General features: G+C 35.6%; 1 protein-coding gene and 1 long non-coding RNA gene across 2 annotated transcripts; one reads left to right on the forward strand and one right to left on the reverse strand.

The window, feature by feature from the left end:
• Positions 1–977: 977 nt before the first annotated feature.
• LOC127875890 (transmembrane protein 272-like) lies at positions 978–17,693 on the forward strand. Its single transcript, XM_052420637.1, has 7 exons — positions 978–1,064; positions 1,554–1,741; positions 13,073–13,166; positions 15,023–15,136; positions 15,478–15,537; positions 16,211–16,423; positions 17,514–17,693. The coding sequence occupies exons 1-7, from the start codon at positions 1,049–1,051 to the stop codon at positions 17,687–17,689; spliced, it is 861 nt and encodes a 286-aa protein (XP_052276597.1). The 5' UTR covers positions 978–1,048; the 3' UTR covers positions 17,690–17,693.
• Positions 14,536–16,293, reverse strand: LOC127875892 (uncharacterized). Its single transcript, XR_008047494.1, has 2 exons — positions 16,107–16,293; positions 14,536–15,101 (listed from the first exon to the last, which is right to left on the reverse strand). It is a non-coding gene; the product is annotated as an uncharacterized LOC127875892 (long non-coding RNA).
• Positions 17,694–20,354: the final 2,661 nt, after the last annotated feature.

Consider the following 20,354-nt stretch of genomic DNA (forward strand, 5'->3'; position numbering starts at 1 on the left):
CAGCCATTTGTTAACATTTAACTATAGCTAAATGTATCGATGGATTTCATTAATTAATTTAGTTGAATGTATCTCCGTCAGCCAATAAAATAACGCAGTTTATCACTAACAGTCAATGAAGCGTGAAGTTTAGCTGGCGAGCGTTAGATCGTCTGTACACATGCCTGGCGGCTAATCACACAAATCGACAGCTGTTTATGGCTTAATTAGGGGCATATGACAGGAAATACACAAGTGAATTGAAACTGTAAGGGGCTCATTTTTTAAATCGTATCTAGCCAGCCAGCTGGGGGGGGGGGGGCTTAAGCCCCCTAGCCCCCACCTAAATACGCCTCTGATAAGTTGTCACGTAGCAAATCGTTTTATTATAGTTTGAATTATGATACATTTTGTCAAAATCTCGACTTTTTATCTGATTTGATATCAGTATAAGTGGCAAGCATATCCGCAATGTGTCTCTGACGTTGTTTGTTTACAGTTATTAACAGTGCAATAGTGTAAATGTGTATTTTTCGTATCGTATGTTGCTTTTTAAAAAGGAATAATTAATAACAATTAAATATTTAACTTTAGTAAATTTATTTTACATTGAGCGATAAAAAAAAAACAAGTCTAGATTTATAACTGCGTTTTTTGTTTTGTCGCCAAATTGTATATTTAATTTTGGGTAATATATTTATCATGACGCGATAAAAACTCCAAGATACAAACACGTCTAGATTAATATCGGCGTTTTTTTGTATGTATCGCAAAATTTAACTGTATTGAAGTAAAATGCTCCCATGTATGTTTTCAATGTGGTTGGGTCAATAATCGAATTCCAAATTCTCGTTAATGGGCATTACTGACTGAGCTAGTATACAGCATGTTTTACTTGTGCATTTATAAACGTGTACGTTGTTTAACATAAGTGCGTACCTCTTGAGTGTGTGTACGTAGCTTTCAAATCAACACATCAACATCGTTTCCTGTTTACCATAAAGTGTAAAAACCATTGCCAATATTTTATTTGTAAAACTGTTTACTTAGCATATGGTAACATACTTGCATGATGGAAAAAACCGGTAATGTTTGTTACGTATGCATAACCTGACAGTGAATAAAATGGAAACAAAATAAATATTTGTTGTCCTTTTATTTGGTTTTACTTGTAAAATTGCAGAGATATAGTTTTATTGATGTTCGGATACTAATATGTTTCTCATCGTTAACATATTTGTCGTACAATCCATATAGTATGCTGATTTAAGAATCTAAGTTAAACTCGGCGTTCAACAGTGTTAATTAAGAGTGATATAATTCATAATATGTTGTGTCGACGTTATTTAATAACGGATACAAAACATTCGAATCATATTTAAGTAATTATTTCAGATGAGAACTGAACATTTTGTGTGTGTGAAATTTTAAACAAAGCCTAGATTACAAGGCATTTCAAAGTAATAAATATATGTATTGTTAATATTTCTATCGATGACAGTCAAACTCATATAGTTCATATTGATATTGTCGTTTTTCCGCAACATTATTTATGTGAATAAATATTTTCTCAGCAAATGAAAACCCACCGAGCGATTATCCGGTGTCTCAGCCGCAGTTTCAAACTCAGCAGCACCACCAGCAGCAACAGCAGCAACCACCGGCCTTCACTCAGCAGGCAGTTTATTACGGACAGCCAGAAAACAAGGAGCACGCTGGCTACATACAACCAAGCTATGTCGGAGAACATGGGCAGCATGTGGTAAGCTAAACATGCTTTGCAAAGTCAGGTCATGGAAATTACATTTATTTTCACACGATGGGTCGTGACAACAAACAAGTTTAACATGGAGTGTAATGTAGACTTGGATACTTTTCTAACGCAAAACTTGTAACACTTCAATATCTCAGTTATGATATAAGGTTTTTATTGAAAATTGTACATGTGATCTTTGTACTATATTATGTGCAAGCTCATGATAAAATCGTTCATCCGTGACGCTCGGACGATTTAGCAAGTGCGGTAGGTAGCCTTCAACATGCCAATTTCGAGGCTGCGCTCCAGAATATTCATACGCGTCATATTGTTATTTTAATAAATTGTATGCTTTCCTGGTGGTAGGAAGGCCACAAGAATGATGAAATAGAAATAAAATGTAAAATGATTTCATCGCGATTTACTATGTTCATGTGTAAACAGATGAAAGCATACCTACCAACGTGCTTAAGCGTCCGATTGTTGAATTATTGTATCGAGGGCTGGTATAGAATGCAGTCAACTGATCACATATACAAGTTTAAATAAAAATGCTGACTAATTTCTGAGGTATATCAGTTTTAAAAATGTTGAGTTAGTAAGTTCTGCAAATGTATTGTATTGTTCCAAGATGTTTGTTCCATCTTAGACTTCAGTTCACATATTATTTTATTTTCTTACAATCTTAGCTTCAATTCTGCATCTTTTACATATATTTTTATATCGCTAGACGTTGCTAAACGTTCTAGCTGGTTGGTCAAATATCACTGATGTCTCTAACAAATGATTTTTTCCTTGAACGCAGTGTTTCAGGGCATCAACTTAAAGTTGCGTGCTTTATTTTACAGAAACTGTTATTATCATTTTAGTTTAATGATTTATTGTAAATATGTACATGTTGATCTGCGTTATTGAAGAAGCTAATTGCTTCTGCAAATTACAAAATCCGACGAATAGCTGCTTGTTTTGTTTTGAAAATAATGAACTTAATGACGAGTATACCCAAATAAAGTAAATAAATAAATTATGTTCGGAAATTAATTAGCTCAACATAATAAATGTTTAATTGATACTACTTAGTAATATACCTTTTTATTTAGTTATTTTATGCCCAATATATTTTCTCACATCAAAGTGTGACACACATTTTACGCTCATATTTTGAAATGCTCATAATTGTGTAGATTCCAATTCTCATAATTTTGAATAGTTTCACAAACTCATACTAATCCAATGCTCATAAATGTGGCATTTCCTATCCTCATAACATTGAAGTTTTCAATGTTCTTATTTGTTGGTGAAAAATGCGCTCTGTTTGTAGTATCCACTGTCTATATTTTACAAGTTTCCGTTTATATTCGCATCTAGGTTGTATCACAACCCCAGCCAGCAGCGGTGATAGTGCCGATAGGGCCAGTACCTTTGGACTATATGTTGCCCTCAATTTTTGCGTGTTTGTTCTGCTTCTTGCCCACTGCAATTGCCGCCATTTATTTCTCCATTGAGGTATTTGTGAAAGTAATGAATATCGGTGTTTGAAAAAAAAGGAAAAAGCCGTAAAACATGATACACGTCTGATTGCAATCAAATTAAATATGTCGTTTGCAAACTACTTATATATTCTGTACAAACAATCGCTACCACTCCTGCTACTGATGTTGATGTTAATGAATGACTGAAAAAATCACACACTGATTACGTGTTTCACTTATTTAATATTATCAAGCGCTTAGTCGTGAACAACTTTCAATTATGTTGAGGTAATCGAGTGATTACTTCATATCGGTCACAAACTTAAAATTAAATCAATACGTATGACACAGCAAACGTTTTGGTACACTATTGAGATAATCTTATGTTTGAACTCTCGATCCCATAATCCCATACAATTAACACTATGAATTGCATAGCTTGCTAAGCTTGATTGTACTTTATTGCTTACACGCCATTTACGTTTTCCATTGTTACAGTCAAGAAAAATGGTTGCTAATGCAAGCCAACCGGTACTCGCGGAATGCTCGGATTCTCATACTTATCAACATGGTTATTTGCCTGATCTGGATTTGCCAAGTCATCGTCGTGCGATGGAAGTCGTTAAATTACGATTATCACATTGTTATCTCTATAACGATATTTTTTGCGGACGGTGATCGCATTGCAGATATTCGTGTAACAATGTATTTTTGTCCGAATTGGAAGATTGGTAAATTTCTTGTTTTTATTTATCTGTGTATTATTTGTATAAGCGTACATGTGACGAGGTCTGATATGCCATTACATTTCTATGTTGTCTGGCAACAGAAGTTGTTGATTAAGTTCTGATTTCATTATCACGAACTAAAGATATTTCAAGTGTTCGCAAAGGAATATTTATGGAAGAGAACCTTTGGCTTACTGATGACGTAATTACAGTGAGCAAAATGATTAGTCCTGCTAACTGTTTTAAATTGATTTTGATAAGGCCATGAATTGTAATTCTTGTCATCTGTTAATAAGACTCTTTCATGTTTTCACTTTGGCAAGTCAGAATAATGATTTCGTGTTGCGTTTTTGTGACAAGACATCATAAACGCAGAAAAGCGGATCTACTTAGTTGCGCTCGATTGGTCATTGTCGGCTCGGGTACTACTTACATGTACCCCGGGTACTCTTAAGTATACTAACATGTACCCCGGGTACGGTAAATATACTTAATCGTACCCGGTCGATATTAGACTGTACCCGAGTTGTATTCCTGCCCGAAATCCGATGTAGTAAAACCACCCCCGGAAACGCGATATGCTGTGAAAAGTTGGATGTGCTTGGAAAAGTTGCCGATAGATTTCGCTGAATTTCGGTAGGGTAAGTAAATCAAGTTCTATAATTGTTTAAAGGCATTTTTGAAATAAAATATATTTTGGTATATGCAAATGAGGTATTACCATGAATGTTACTAAAATCCTGGTTACTATTATTCAGGATTAATTGAAATATGGCTATTTAAAGTCGACGATTTCACGTTTATGTTAATTGAAACAATTGAAATAAATTGTTTCAGATTGGACAATTTTCGTTGTAGTGATTTTTGCAAGGAAACAGTAATACTGAACATTTACCATGCTCTAAAATATCCATTGTATGCATCTTTTGACGATATAAAACCATGAACATTAAAAAGCGTTACAAACGCGAAACAATTGAATAATTTGGAGAGCTCTTTTTGACCATGCTGCGAAGCAGCTCGTCTGAGTTATCATACCATGAAAAAATACTTCACAATGGCGACCTATGTAAAAGACCGAGCCAGTCCAATTGTGATAACTCGATTTTTCTAATCGGCATACCTCGCTGATTTTAATTGATAACATTCTCTGACAGCAGAGTTGTCGTTCGTGCCTCAACATACAACAATGGCCGCGCCCATGAGAGAATGTTGATAAAACGTTCTTACAGCATAAATCGGCTTGTTTGGCTATTTAGAAACTGTCATTAAGGATATATGAGTTATTTTTTCACTAAATCTCCGCTAATGACAACAATGGATGGAATTCGAAGGATATATTCGATGTGAATGAAGGACTTTCTGGATCTTGACAACTTGACACGGCAAAACTGGCATACTGGTATTTTTTATTATCAATTTCAGTCACATTTTGCTTTATAAATTCTATTTGAGCATTTTGCGACTTATTGATTGACTATGATACCCGATATCAACATATCATATGGGATTTGCATATCACCAAGCTGTCCTGAAATTCAACATTGATAACAAACTCTTTACTCAAATTACTGGTTTGCATTCTTTCTTCTTTCTATTTTAGTACTTGATATCTTTTTAAAGTTAAATGAACTGTGTCACAGTAAAAGAGACATTAAGGCGATTGAGGCCAGTCTGTATCCAGATCAGCCTGCAGTCGCTTGAAAGCCGTTTGCTTAAAAGCGGTTTTCTGACAATAACAAATAGTTTAATTGAATACTGATTAGACTGCCCTTTTCCTGTGACCTGGCTCAAATAATAGAATTGTCATAAATCAAATGATTTTATTTCAAACATTAATCAAGTCTTTTTTTCTGGTCCCTCGCGATCAATGACTCCAGCACTTTCGTGTTGAGAATTGAATACTGCTTAAGGCGATGCTAGGGGGCGTGAGAGATGTTGCACCTTCCATCATCTCTCCTTAACAGACTCAATAAAATTGAGTCGGCAATATTTGACTTAATTTTTGGTTTGGTTGCTCTCGAGGGATCGAACAATTTCAGAATCTACCTAAATGCCTAGTGGTAGAGTGTCGACTTTGATTGCAGGAGGTTGCGCTGCGAGTTTGATCCCCAGAAGCGACGTTGTAAACTAGCCAACTTTGTTATCTAAAAGGCTGCTAAACCTTATATACTAAGATATTGTGAATTTTCTCTCACATGATGGTCATCAGTTATATTATATAAAAACTCACAGCAGTAGTAAACAATGGGACAATAATTTATGAACACATCTTTCATTTGTCTTTGACACTTTGAGTTTGACATGGCCTAGATTTAAATATGTGACTTGTCTTTTCCAGCACTCTTGTGACAGAGCTAAAGTGTAAATGAACCATTGAAGATCACCTAAATCCAGATTTGCTATTATTGAAGTCTGGAAAGTTTTAAGGTTGTGACAAGTAAGCAAAAATGGGTCATTTCCGAGAGGCTACAACTGATATGACTGTTTTAAAACAAGAAAAATCAGTGCCTGATTTAGATTTCCTTACATAGTTCAATAAAAATTAATTTCAGAAGCCTGGTAACAGTTTAACGTTTATGTTATCAATGTGTCAGACCAGGGCCTTGATTTTGAAATCAAGGATGCATGGTCAGATGATGTGATTAAAGATTGTACATTTTTTCAAACACATACAAATGTAAACATGTACCTGTAACTAATGTAGATGTTATAAATAGTAAAATGCACTAAGTTAGAAGGCATTTGACTTTTCTGCTGGTGCATTGGCACACTGGGTGGCTCGGTTGCAATGGTTTGATGGACTGCTTGGATGTGTAGTTACATTATATACAGTATATCAAAGTGTATTATTTCAAATATGTTTGCATCTTGTATACTTTTATTGATAATATCCATATCCAGATACAGATCCATAAATATAAAACATAATTATGTATCATGTTGTTGAGAGTGGATGATTTTCCCTCTGTTGTATCAATGTATTGTTTAACTTCTTTAATCAGCGTGTTTAAAGATAAAAATAGTTCCAGGGTCAGAGCTTCAGGCAATGAATATTTCACCCCCTGATCTTTTTTTTCTAATTGATATTTTAACTAGTTCCTACATTCAATACAGTCAAATATATGCTAAGTAGTATCTGTACACATTGGTAGATTAAATTTGTACTTTAAATATTATTTTTTTAGTGTTAAAAAGATTAGTACAAATGTTTATGCTAGATGAATTAAGAGCCTTAGTCAAGCGGTATTTAAACATTTTAAAATGGTAAAATTTTCGGAAATATATACCCATTTTCTCTTCAGCACTGGCCATATATAAAAGTATACCATTTAACCACTTTTATATGGAGCCCTGACCTGATCTCAAATGTATATCCCTTTTCTCTGGCACCCTGGTCATCTCCTGTAGATCACCTAATAAACACCTATCAAAATGGCAAATTGAACAGTTCATTATATGCAATGATTGAATGAAATGCTTCAGAAAAAAATTGACATCCTTTTCACAAGAAAATTTAACTTTCACAGTCATGGAAAAAGAGCCTGCACAACACAGACCAAAAAAACTTTTTATTTGTGGATCACCCCATATCTTAATACTCTATGTGCATAAATAGCTCAAGTCTTCATGAAATCAGGACAAAAATGTTTTTTAAGTCCTTAGTTGACCTGGCTATAGTTATCAGATTATTATAAGCTCAATCAGTAATTTATATCATTATTTATGCTTTGTGTATTGTAAACATATACACAATCATGCAGTCACATGATAGCAATAAATAATAACAAACAAAGCCACCCATACTATACAGGTCATTGGCAAAGCCTATGGTAAAAGTGTGAACACATTGAGTGTAATCGCCCTCTCTTGCCAGCAAAAACAACACATTGACAGGTTGTCATTTTTGACAGTTCTACTTTCACTTTCATTTGGTGATACCAAACTATTAACAATTATGTGGCTGAGAAAAATATCGGCGTTGTTTATTTAACATATTTTCTGTACATTTCTTCAATTAACTAACATCAATACACGATTGTCTTCGTTATTTCAAACATTCCTGACAGGCTACCGCTTTGTTTACATATTTCGCTAACATTTTGACGAGCATAGGTAGGACCTCATTACCGCTTCTGAAATGTTTATTCATACTATGGCCTTCGAGGTACTTATCCGATGTTTGACGGAAAGGGCCGAGAATGTGCGATTGTGGGTCAAGTTCCCCACGGGTACTACTTCCCCGTACCCCCAATTTTTTTCCGTACCCAAACTTTTTGTACCCAATGTTTTTTCGTACCCGATGTTTTTTCGTACCCAAATTTTTTTCGTACCCAATTTTTTTTTCGTAACCAATTTTTTTTCGTATCCAAATTTTCTTTCGTATCTAAATTATTTTTATGCCCCCGGTAGGGTGGCATATAGCAGTTGAAATGTCCGTCAGTCAGTCAGTGTGTCAGTCTGTCCGTCCGTCCGAAAAAATTAATGGCCATTACTTTTTCAATATTGAACATAGCAACTTGATATTTGGCATACATGTGCATCTCATGGAGCTGCACATTTTGAGTGGTGAAAGGTGAAGGTCAAGGTCATCCTTCAAGGTCAAATGTCAAATATATGGCGTATGTCCGTCCGTCCGAAAACTTTAACATTGGTCATAACTTTTTCAATATTTAAGATAGCAACTTGATATTTTGCATGCTTGTGTATCTCATAGAGCTGCACATTTTGAGTAGTGAAAGGTGAAGGTCAATGTCATCCTTTAAGGTCAAATGTCAAATATATGGCGCCTGTCCGTCCGTCCGAAAACTTTAATATTGGCCACAACTTTTTCAATATTGAAGATAGCAACTTGATATTTGACATGTATGTGTATCTCAAAGAGCTGCACATTTTGAAAGGTAAAAGGTCTAGGTCAAGGTCATCCTTCAAGGTCAAAGGTCAAATATATGGCATCTGTCCGTCAGTCCAAAAACTTTAACTTTCGCCATAACTTGTTTATGCCCCTGAAGGGTGGCATATAGTTTTTTAAGTGTCCGTCTGTCTGTTCGTCAGTCAGTCCGTCCGTTTGTCCGTCCGTCCGCCCGTCCCGTATCCTTCAAGGTCAAGGTCGAAGGTCAAATTTTGCAATATTGAAGATATCAACTTGATATTTGGCATGCATGCGTATCACATGGAGCTGCACATTTTCAGTGGCGAAAGGTCAAAGTCAAGGTCATCCGTCAAGGTCAAAGGTCAAAATAGTGCAATATTTAAGATAGCGACTTGATATTTGGCATGCATGTGTATCTCATGGAGCTGCACATTTTGAGTGGTTAAAGGTCAAGGTCATCCTTCAAGGTCAAGGTCAAAGGTCAAATTTTGCAATATTAAAGATAGCAACTCGATATTTGGCATTCATGTGTATCTCATGGAACTGCACTTTTTGAGTGGTGAAAGGTCAAGGTCATTTTTCAAGGTAAAAGGTCAAATTTTGCAATATTGAAGATAGCATCTCCATATTTGGCATGCATGCGTATCTCATGGAGCTGCACATTTTGAGAAGTGAAAGGTCAAGGTAATCCTTCAAGGTCAAAGGTAAAATATATGGCTTCAAAGCGGCGCAGTAGGGGGCATTGTGTTTTACGAACACAGCTCTTGTTTTGGCATAATTTTTTCGTAACCAAATTTTTTCGTACCCGCATACACAATTGTTGTGATGTTGATAAACTTAAATTGATGCTTTAATATCCATCCTATTCAAAAGCATCGTCACACCAGTACTGTCAGTACTTTGATTTATCCTTATATTTTGTAACATAACGAGGATTGCTTTTATATTGTATAAAATACACCAATCACTGTATGAGCATGGATGAACAAGTGATATTAATGGCTTTAAGATGCACTGCACTACTGCAATTTCTTCTTATCGTATGTCTTGTAAGTAAATAAGTTAATATTAGCAGTTGCAATATGAGATGCAATTATATTTTGCCTTCACAACTCACCATGTTAATCAGTTCATAACACTATCGTCCAACTTGTATCTTCTACAATTACTTTTGCATTGTATAATGCATACGTAATGTAGGCTATGAGCTTGTATAAGCTTAACTGCTGTATAAATGGTGTTTTAGTCTATTGACTTAAGCCTATGGACTATCGTAAACAGCAAATCCGAAACACGTTTGCGTGGCGCAGAGGTAGTGCAGAGGTAGTGCGTCCGACTACAGATCTTTACGATACGGGTTCGAATCCCGGCGACGTTTTTGTTCAACTGTTGTTCTTACTATAAAAAATAGATAAGACTATTTAAAACATTGAAGATTTTTAAGCAGTTATAACATATGCATATGAAGGAAATGACAACATCTGTTAACAATGCCCTTAAATAAAAAACGTGGATTGGAACGAGGATTTGCTGTAAGTATCGTAGTTCCACAATTTGTTTCATGTATGTCACCATCTCATCTCATCTTCGCCTGTGGTCCCGTCTGGGACATGGGCCACCAAATAGCTTCATCCAGGCGTCACAGTTCTGCATCCAGCTCACGGCGCCAGGTGATTCTAGGCCGCCATCTCTTCGTTTTCCCTTTGGGGTTCCATGTGAGAGATTGCCTTGTCGTATTTGATCCAGGCTTGCGAAGGGTGTAGCATATCAATCGCCAACGTCTCTGAAGGATGTCTTCTTTAACTGGCTGCTGATTTGTTCTTCTCCATAATTCTTCGTACGAGATCTTGCCTTGCAAGCGGATCTTGAGGATCTTTATGAGGCAGGTGTCGATGCAGACCTGTATTTTCTTTATAGTGGTAGACAGTGGTTATCCAGGTCTCTGCTCCATAGAAGGGTTTTGGCTTCACGATGGTAATGAAGAGCCTTATCTTGGTGGTGATGGAAATTTCGCTGGATACCCAGATGTTCTTCAGCTGATGGAAGGCTGCTCATGCTTTACCGACGCGGGATCTGACACCTGCATCCGTTCCTCCCTGATTGTCCAGAATGCTTCCGAGAGAGGTGAAGCTGTCCACTTCCTCCAGCGCATCGAATTGGACATTGATGGGTGTGTTGTTGGATGCGTTGGTCTTAAACACCTTGCTTTTCCCTCTGTTTATGGTGAGGCCCAGTCTAGCCGAGTTGACGGCGACCATGTTTGTCCTTTCCTGCATCTGTTGTTGGGTGTGGGGGAGAAGAGCCAGATCATCGGCTAAGCCGAGTTCTTCCAACTGTTTCCAGAGTGTCCACTGCATTCCATTTCGCTTCCGCTCTGTCGATGTCTATAATACCCAGTCTTTCGCCAGCAGGAACCGGAAGGTAAGAGCAAGCAGCCTGCCTAACTCCGGTTCACATTTCGAAGGCGTCCGTGAGCTGTCTGCCATGAACGATTCTGCAGGTCATCCCTCAATAAGACTTTCTGGTGAGGTTGGTGATCTTTTCTGGCACTCCGTAGTGGATCAGAAGTCTCCAGAGGGACTACAGGTCAATGCTGTCTAATGCCTTGTCATAGTAGATGAGGTTGACATACAGGGGCGAATTCCACTACAGGGATGGTTCCATAATGATGCACATGGTTGCGATCTGATCCATGCACGATCTCTCCTTTCGAACGCCGGCTTGTTGGTCACGGAGATGCGGGTCTACTGCGTCTTTCATTAGGTTCAGCAGGATGCGATTAAACACCTTTCCTGGGATGGACAACAGCGTGATTCCTCGATAGTTCGAGCAGTAACTGGGTCGCCTATCTTGGGGAGCTTGATCAGGTAACGCCCTTTCCACTTTCTGCTGGGATTTCTTTTTCTTCGCATATCTTGCTGAATAGCGGGTGTAGTAGCTCCATATTGGTCTCCATGTCAGCTTTAAGCGCTACTGCGGGTATGCTGTCAGGTCCTGCAGATTTTCCGTTCTCGAAAATTGCTTGATGGCGCTGCTGATCTCTTCCTTCGTTGGAGTGCAGTACTTGATTGGCAGATCGCTTGTAGCTGGAAAAATCTCCGGTGGTTTGCATGAGCTGGCCTGTTGAGTAGCACCTGGAAGTGCTCAATCCTACTCTTCTTCCGCCCTTCGACATTGGTTATTACTCCTCCGTTTTTGTCCCGTACTGGCATCTCTGGCGTTGCAAACTTTCCTGCTTATCTCTTGGTGATGAGGTACAGATCTTTAATTCTGTTCTAGTAGGCTGCCTCTTCCGCGTCTGTTGCAAACGTCTCTAGGTAATTCTGCTTGTCTGCTCTTATACTTCGTAAATCTGTATAACATATTAAAAAAAGAAAAAAGTATCTTTAAGTATGTGATTTAACCTATACTATATTGTAGCCACTGTAAATTTATATTGGATTGTTATAAAAAATGTGGTTTAAACATATGCCGCATTTTTTTAAAGTTAAATAGTTGGTAACACAACTTATTATTTTTTACCTTTACATACTGACAATAGTCCACCCATCTTTAACTTCATACTTAAAATAGTTTATCCATCCTCAACTTTATTCTGATAATGTGTTATCCATCTTAAACGTAGTATTCATGCATAGAAAAATAATAAATGGCTAAGCTAAATTAGCATCAAACGAACCACCAGTATCGATGGGTGTTTTGTATTGCATTTATTTTGCCTAGAAAGGAGAATAGAACAGTTTTATTTTGACCTATTGTAAAATAAGAGTCCATATTTGTTCCATTTGCTATTTCCATTCAAAATGCGGTCGGATCCATGAGCTTTAAAGAATAGCCATGAATCGACCATATTTAAACCCCCATCAACATAATCTATCGTTTTAACATTCCATTGCTTTTTTCTTGATTTAGGGAAAGGGCCTGACCTTTCATTTTGGGGAAAAAGCTATTGACAAAACTGAGAAACGGGAAAACATCCCAACGTAAGCGTGATTTGGAGAAAATTGCATCATTTTAAAGAAATTCTCTTTATGAAAGGGGTCTTTCTTTTTGGGGAAGGTGCTTTTATAAGTCCCTTGCTAACGATGAAAAAAAGCCCTGCATTCTCAAACTTTATTGAGGATTAAACTTAGTTTAAATGGAATGTGAAAATAGTGAAAGCATTTTAAAATATCTGTATTTTGATCAGTAAGATACAGACCAGTGGTCTGTATTATCATCTGTGCTCGTATGAAAGTCTGATAAGTATTTTCTTGTTTTTCAGGAGACCCAGATGTCCGATGGCCCACCCTCGGTGTATGAATTAACAATAATAACTTCGAACATTCCTCCTTGCTACTCGAACACACCCGCTGATGGTATGGAATGTTACAGTTTTAGAAGCTCACCTGAGCACAACTTGCTCTTAGTGAGCGATTAAAATCGCCTTTTGCCATTCCTTTGTCTGGCGCATATATTGTATGTCACCATCACCTTTGGAAAACTATTGAGGCCACAAGTACTGCCACTTTTCGTGAAACTTGGTCGGAACCTTTGTCCAAGTGTTAGTTTAGTTAAAAATTGCGAGGGATGAAACAATTGGTCACTAGGTCAATTTAAAGACAAAAGCATATGAACACTCTTTAACCCTTTTCCCCATAAGAAGCAAAGTGAAAATGGCTTTTGCAAGCATCATAAAACCAGAACAGCCTGAGAGTAACTCACAGACTGTTCAGTTTGTATGCTGTTTGCTGCTCATTAGTATCTAACAACTTGAATCTAGTAAGAAAAGTCTTAAATTAAATATAACTTTTTATGGGGCTACACATGCATAACTAATTTATAAAAATATAAGGGATAAAGGGTTATGTCACATTTTTTGCCCAATCATTATGAAATTTACAAGGAACATTTGTCCATATTATATCTAAAAAATATCAAGATTTAAAATGATTGTGTTCTGTTAAAACATGACCACCAGGGCAGCAGTTTTTTACCCATGGCTATAATGAAACCAGATTTTATTCCCTATCTTCATGAAACTTGCTCAGAACTTTTGTTCTAATGATATGTGATGGAAATCCAAAATTGTTCTGAAGCATTTAAAACATAGCTGCAAGTAGCAAATTTTATAAATCTGGATAGGTCTTATCTAGCGAATAAGTTTTGGTTATCATCAAAATTTGGATATCTTTTTTGGGTTAGCGATTTTATAAAAAATATATCCGAACTGCTGCTTATTTAGGTTTAGTTTTGGATTAAGGTATTTATATTTATACAATTGGCCACAAGGGCCCTGGGCTTGGACGTTATTATTATATTTCTTAAGTGAACCATTAAAAACACTATTTTGCAAAGTGATCACATCAATGTCACGGTCAGAACATCACTGGTAATTATGTCTTGGCAGTGATCGAAAATGATTCCAGTCTGTTGATAGTTGGCAAATATGAGTTTGTATTTGGGTCTTAATAAGTCAAGGATAATGTAATTCAATTCATAAACGCTGTTGTTTATGTAAATAAGGAATACTTTTCCTTACAGTTCATACACTAATTAAATGCAGAAAAATACAATTTTTTTCTTAACACAATTGCATAACAACGCCCCGCACAAAAGGACATGAACTGCTAACCAGAACCCGTTTAAGTTATCCCTATTTGAAGCTACGTACTGATGCTATATAGTGCTAAACCGGTTTAACGACAGTTTTGGTTAATGCCAGTCTTTGTAGGTAACAAATTCAGGTTAATGTTTGTATTTAAGTTTATTAGGTTAGAATTCGCATCCATCAAGTATATTATTTATATATATTTATATATTTATATTTATTTATTTGTTTATTTAATCATAACTTCAAAGTTTTTTTCTCTGTTATACCGCCTTCTAAATACAGGTCACAACTCTATTCCCTTACTGTAATTTTTGTGGCAATAATAACAGCCTCTTACGGGTTGTTTCCCATTGGCAGAAATAAACCTTTTGTCCCTAAAATCTACCCAATATTTGCCCCAATTAAATGCCAAACGTTTCCAATAAACTCATGTTATAATATTAATTCAAAAATGCTATTAAACATGTACTTATAAACAATTGGCATACTATTATATATAATCATATTAATAATGTTTCATTTTTTCCGATAAGCATGGTTTATTGCGCAATTTGTCCCAATCCAAATGGTAAAGGCTGTAAAATATTAGGTACAAGCGAAATCACTGCCTTGTTTTGACAGCACCTCCCCCTTCATATCGTGACTCGATGTACGGGAAAGTGACGGCTGCCAAACAGTCTTCTGGCGGGAATGTGGACTTCTGCAAAAAAATCATGATGATCATCAATGGATCAAGTATGGACTTCACATTGTCACAATACTTTTATGTCCTATTTTTCTTGTGCTATATTTTATTTACCAGTTTGTGATTTGTAATGACATAAACGTATTCTTGTAAATATAAATGCATGATACATGTAGATGAGCAATCCAAAGATATATTTTTTATTAAATACATTTATGAGAATTAATACAATATTTTAAAAAATGAAACATATTCTAAAACCAACAGTATCGGTTTTATCTATAACTTAAATTGCCTGCTGTGTTCCACATTATGCAACTGCGTTTAGTTTATTATGAACACTCTTTTGTGCATAAAGATACATTTGCAGCATTTTAAATCTCAATTTCAGTTGGATGTGCAATCACGCTCGCCTTTGTGTTGGTCATTCCTATAACAATGATAGTAATGGGTATGTAGAACTTTGTCTTAATCCTTTACCACTAAGATACGTATTTTGACGCATTTGTAGTTCCTTAGAAAGTTATATTTAATTTAAGACCTTTCCTACTAGATTCTAGTTTTTAAGGCTTCATCTCCAAGCATTATATACTAATGGGCAGCAAGCAGCATAAAACCTGAACAGACTGCGAGTTACACGCAGGCTGTTCTGGTTTTATGATATTTGCACATAACCATAATCACTTTCCTTCTGAGTGGGAAAGGGTTAACAATCATGTCTTAAATAACTAAATAATTTAACACAAAGGTGTAGAGTATTTAATTTTTATTGATTAACAGTTAGAAGAACGTCTTAAGTTTGGTAAACTCAGAAATGTAAAGGGTCATATAGACAATGTCTTCGCTGTTTTATTTTATTACTTAAGATTTTTTTTTAAGAATGTATATGCAATGGTTGATTAAAACATATTTAATGTGGAATGTTGTTGTTTTAAATTGTGTATTCCATAATTGAACAAATGATCAGTTTGTTAGCCTCATATACAAAATATCTTAACATTTTTAGAATGTTCAACAAACCTGATCGATTTCAGGTGCTATAAACAAGAACAACTGCTCCATCTGTATCTATAAAAAAGAGGATGTATCATGTTAAAGTATTCAATAAAACCGACTCATTTCAGGTGCTATACACAGAATTAAGAATGACTGCCCAGCCGAGCGCATGATCCCCATCTACCTGATTGTGGGCGGATCGTTTGGAATCATTAAAATCCTCTCAAGTATCCGGCAACGTTGCAAGAACAAGGACGATGAAGATAGAGATGAGAAGAATGCAAATACGAACCTGTTTGACAAAACGATAAACTTGTTCCTCTTTGCATGGTTTATTGCTGGTAAGGAAAGTTGTTTTTTTAGTTTAGTATCTGAAGAGTTACTTGTTTTGCTGAAGTGTTTGAAAGTTTCAACAAAAAAGTTTCAGATAGACAATACGTTATCTTAAAAGTACAAAAAATACACATTTTAACTTTTACTAGTACATAAATTATACAACAGCACATCGCAGTCTGAATTAAATAGCACAAGTTGAAAGTGTTTAAGTACATTTGATCAAAACTTAATCTAGAACAATTAAGAGTTTATATATTCTCTAATTTGAAACGCAACAGTTATTCCATATCTATTTCACTATGGTCATAAGGATTGGTCAGTATTGATAATGCCTTGCTCTGTTATTGAATACACGGCCACGTTCATTGGCTGCCTGCAAATCTGATAAGATTATTGAAAAGAATTTGATTGACATGTCAAGTAAAAGCAAATGAACCGAGAGGATATTGTCAAAGTTGTCACTCCTGTTTGATCTGTCTGATGATGTTGGGAGAGTAGGGTTATTGTTTATAAAACTATACAAGTCTAAATGTACATTGTAAAGGTTCTTACTTCTAAAATCTCGAAAAAAGTGGATTTAGTAACAATAATTGGAGAAAACAAACATTCATGATTGATTTCCAATAGCTGAAATTGTAAACGCCTGCTTTGGAGGTTAATAAAGTGTGAACCAATCAACTTTTGATGGGATAAGTATTTTTATAGCTTAGCCAAAATTGCACAATGCCTAGGACGAATATTTAAAACCAGGCAAATATTTTTATACCTCATAAACTTTGAAGTACTTACACGCTCAGAAATAATCCTGACCATCACAGCAAATTGTAAGAACAGATATATTTCAAAATTTCATTTACAAATATTTTCTGGACCACTATACCTTATTTTAATTCAATCTTTTGGCGTTTGTCCCATTTTGTTGTTAAATTATTGAACTAAAAAAGTTGAAAATTTATTAACTTATAATTGTAAAATTTTAGTTTTTTAATTGTAAATGTTTCATATACATAAAGTGGACTTGAAATAAACGATGAAAACAAGAAACAAACCAAAAAAGCCAATACCTGGATACAAAAATTCCCCTTTTTCTTTCAGGGAACGTCTTGATTTACCGCATACACGGTGAATGGTCCAAGGACCCCACACAGGCTAACTACTGCGAGCCGTCCCTCTACTGGTTTGCTTTCTGGCTAACGACCGCCATGTACATCCTCGTGGGTAGTATGTTCTGCTGCATTTGTTTGGCCACAATGCTGGTTGCATGTGGCTAAATAATCAACGCCAGTTAGAATTGCTGTTTGTGCATGTGAAGTAAACTATTTTGATGTAAAATTAATTAGGACTTAAATTTTGCAAATTTGATTATAGTTTATATCATCAAGAGCATATAAAATAAGCATCCTTTAATTTTTTCTGAAACATGAAATTGGACTGATGGCCATATTTTGGATGTGAAAAATATTTTATTTACTGGCTTGTTTTTGGTACCTGTATTACTTTCGTTCATATGCTTTAACAGCAAATTGCTTACCCAAATTTATTCTTTTGGTAAATATTTGTGGTTGTTTTAGCAACATTTGTTATTCTGTCCATAAACCTAGTTATATTTTACTTTAAAAGGAATAATAGTATAAAAACTATCAAGTTAATTGATCTGTATCTTGCAAATGTGTGTGTTTTGTTATATGCGTCAAGCGTAACTACAAACTAGCCTTTAAATTCATGCTCTTTGGTTACTAGCTACTCTGTTGGCTATACAGTCATGCAATGTTTAGTTTAGAGGACATTATAACTACTCATCAGACTATTCTGGTAGAGATGTATGTCTGGAGCTACACTGTTGGCAGTTTTTTGTGTGTTAAAAATCGGATCCGGTATTCGGCCCCATTCCCAATGGAAAAAGTATATATTTTTCCCAAATGGGACCTAAAATTCCCAAATGGAATATTTCCACCAAAATGTTTTTTCTGTAGATTTCAACATTTTGTTCATCTCCCATTCAGCCATATTAGTTCAACCTTAGTAACAATAAAACTGAAAACTTTTATATTCTCAATTTGAAGCATTTTTATAGCAAAACAGCAACACACTAATTTCCCAATTTTAGTCAAAACGCTGCGAATTTTCACCAATTCAAAGGGACCCTGCCCCATTCCCAAAATGGTGATAAAACACTGGTTTGGTTATGTCATAAGGCCCTTTTTGCAAGATGCACCTGAATTAAGATTTGCTTCCCAAACAGCTATTCAAGCACAACAGTTCTAAAAAGGGATGTGTAATCAATACAATTGTTAAATGTTTAAGAGTTTCTACATAAATTTATGACATTGACTGTTCTAGAAACAAGACATTTTTGACGATGCTGCTTCAGCGAAGCAGCTCGTGTAAGTTATCATACCATGAACAATTTCTTCACAATGGCGACCTATTTAAAAGACCGATTGAGTTAGTTAAATTTTCTCAATTGGCATACCTCGCTGATTATCATTGATAAAGGTAAAGGCAGCTTGGTTCCCGTTCTCTTTCAAATTAATCGATAGTTTCGGGACAGGAACCAGACACGAAACTGCCAGGTGGCACTTCAAACGTTATGACGATTGGAAAACCGCTAGTTATTTTTAGATTGGATCGATAATGTAAGCCGCCTCCTAGTTTCGCTGAATGGGCCAAATTTATTTCGTACCCAAAATTGTTCGTACCCATTTTTGTTTGTGCCCCAAAAAATGTTTGTTCCCAATTTTTTTTTCGTACCCAAATTTTCTTCGTACCCAAATTATGGTACGTATTCATTTTTTTTTCGTACCCATTTTTTTGTTCGTACTCACATTTTTTTGTACCACATTTTTTTGGCATAATTTTTTCGTATCGAAAATTTTCGTACCCAATTTTGTTTGTACCCATTTTTTTTTTCGTACCCTAATACACAATTGTGGTGATGTAGATAAACTTAAATTGATGCTTTTATATTCATCCTCTTCAAATACACGATTGTGGTGATGTAGATAAACTGAAATTGATGTTTCTATATCCATCCTCTTCAAAAGCATCGTCACACCAGTTCTGTCAGTACTTTGATTTTGGGGTAGTTACTTGTAAAAAGTGTGCGTTACTTGTAAGAAGTGTGCTCACGGAATGCATAACAAGTTATGTACAGCTATCTAATTTATCTGCACCCTTAAGCCACTAATAAATACAGCTTAACTCCAAGATAAAACACTTTGATATATGAAACACTCTGATGCAATTGCAGACATGTAGTTTGTTTCTACGTTAAATATTACTTTTGTTGGACAAATATCATTGTGGGAAGTCCCATGGCTGTTGTGTATTTTTTATACTAAGTAATTACATGTATTTATGTATTGACATTACCTGTATTTATATTTCCCATGTAAGGTAAGTTTTTATATGAGTATATACTTATTTACATATGGTGTTATTCTTTTGTAATATTTATTGATCCAGTTTCATTTATCTGTACAATTGATTATCATGGTGTTTTCAAATAAATTTCTGAATTCTTTATAGATTGTCTTATTTGTTTTGATTATTTAACCCTTTCCCACTTGAAGCAAAGTTAAAATGGCTATGTGCAAACAGCATAAAACAGTATCTAAGGGATGGAAATGAAACCTTTAAAACTTGAAGCTAGTAAGAAAGGTGCTAAATTAAACATAACTTTCTAAGGGACTACAAATGCATGAACATTCCTATCTAAGTGGTAAAGAGTTAAGAAAGTTGTCACAAGATTGACCGTCATAAGTAGTGCGCAGTCTGGTCAGTAGCTAAGCTGTCTGCTATAAAGTCACGCAAGGTTTCGTGGTCTCAAAGAACTGGGTAACTTCAGACCGGACTGTGCTGATGTTATGCTAGCGGCATATGGCATTAGATCCATTTTCGCATTACACGGCTGATATTAACTCGTCATTACAACTT

The sequence above is a fragment of the Dreissena polymorpha genome, chromosome 4 (genome assembly GCF_020536995.1).
Source record: "Dreissena polymorpha isolate Duluth1 chromosome 4, UMN_Dpol_1.0, whole genome shotgun sequence".
Taxonomy (NCBI): domain Eukaryota; kingdom Metazoa; phylum Mollusca; class Bivalvia; order Myida; family Dreissenidae; genus Dreissena; species Dreissena polymorpha.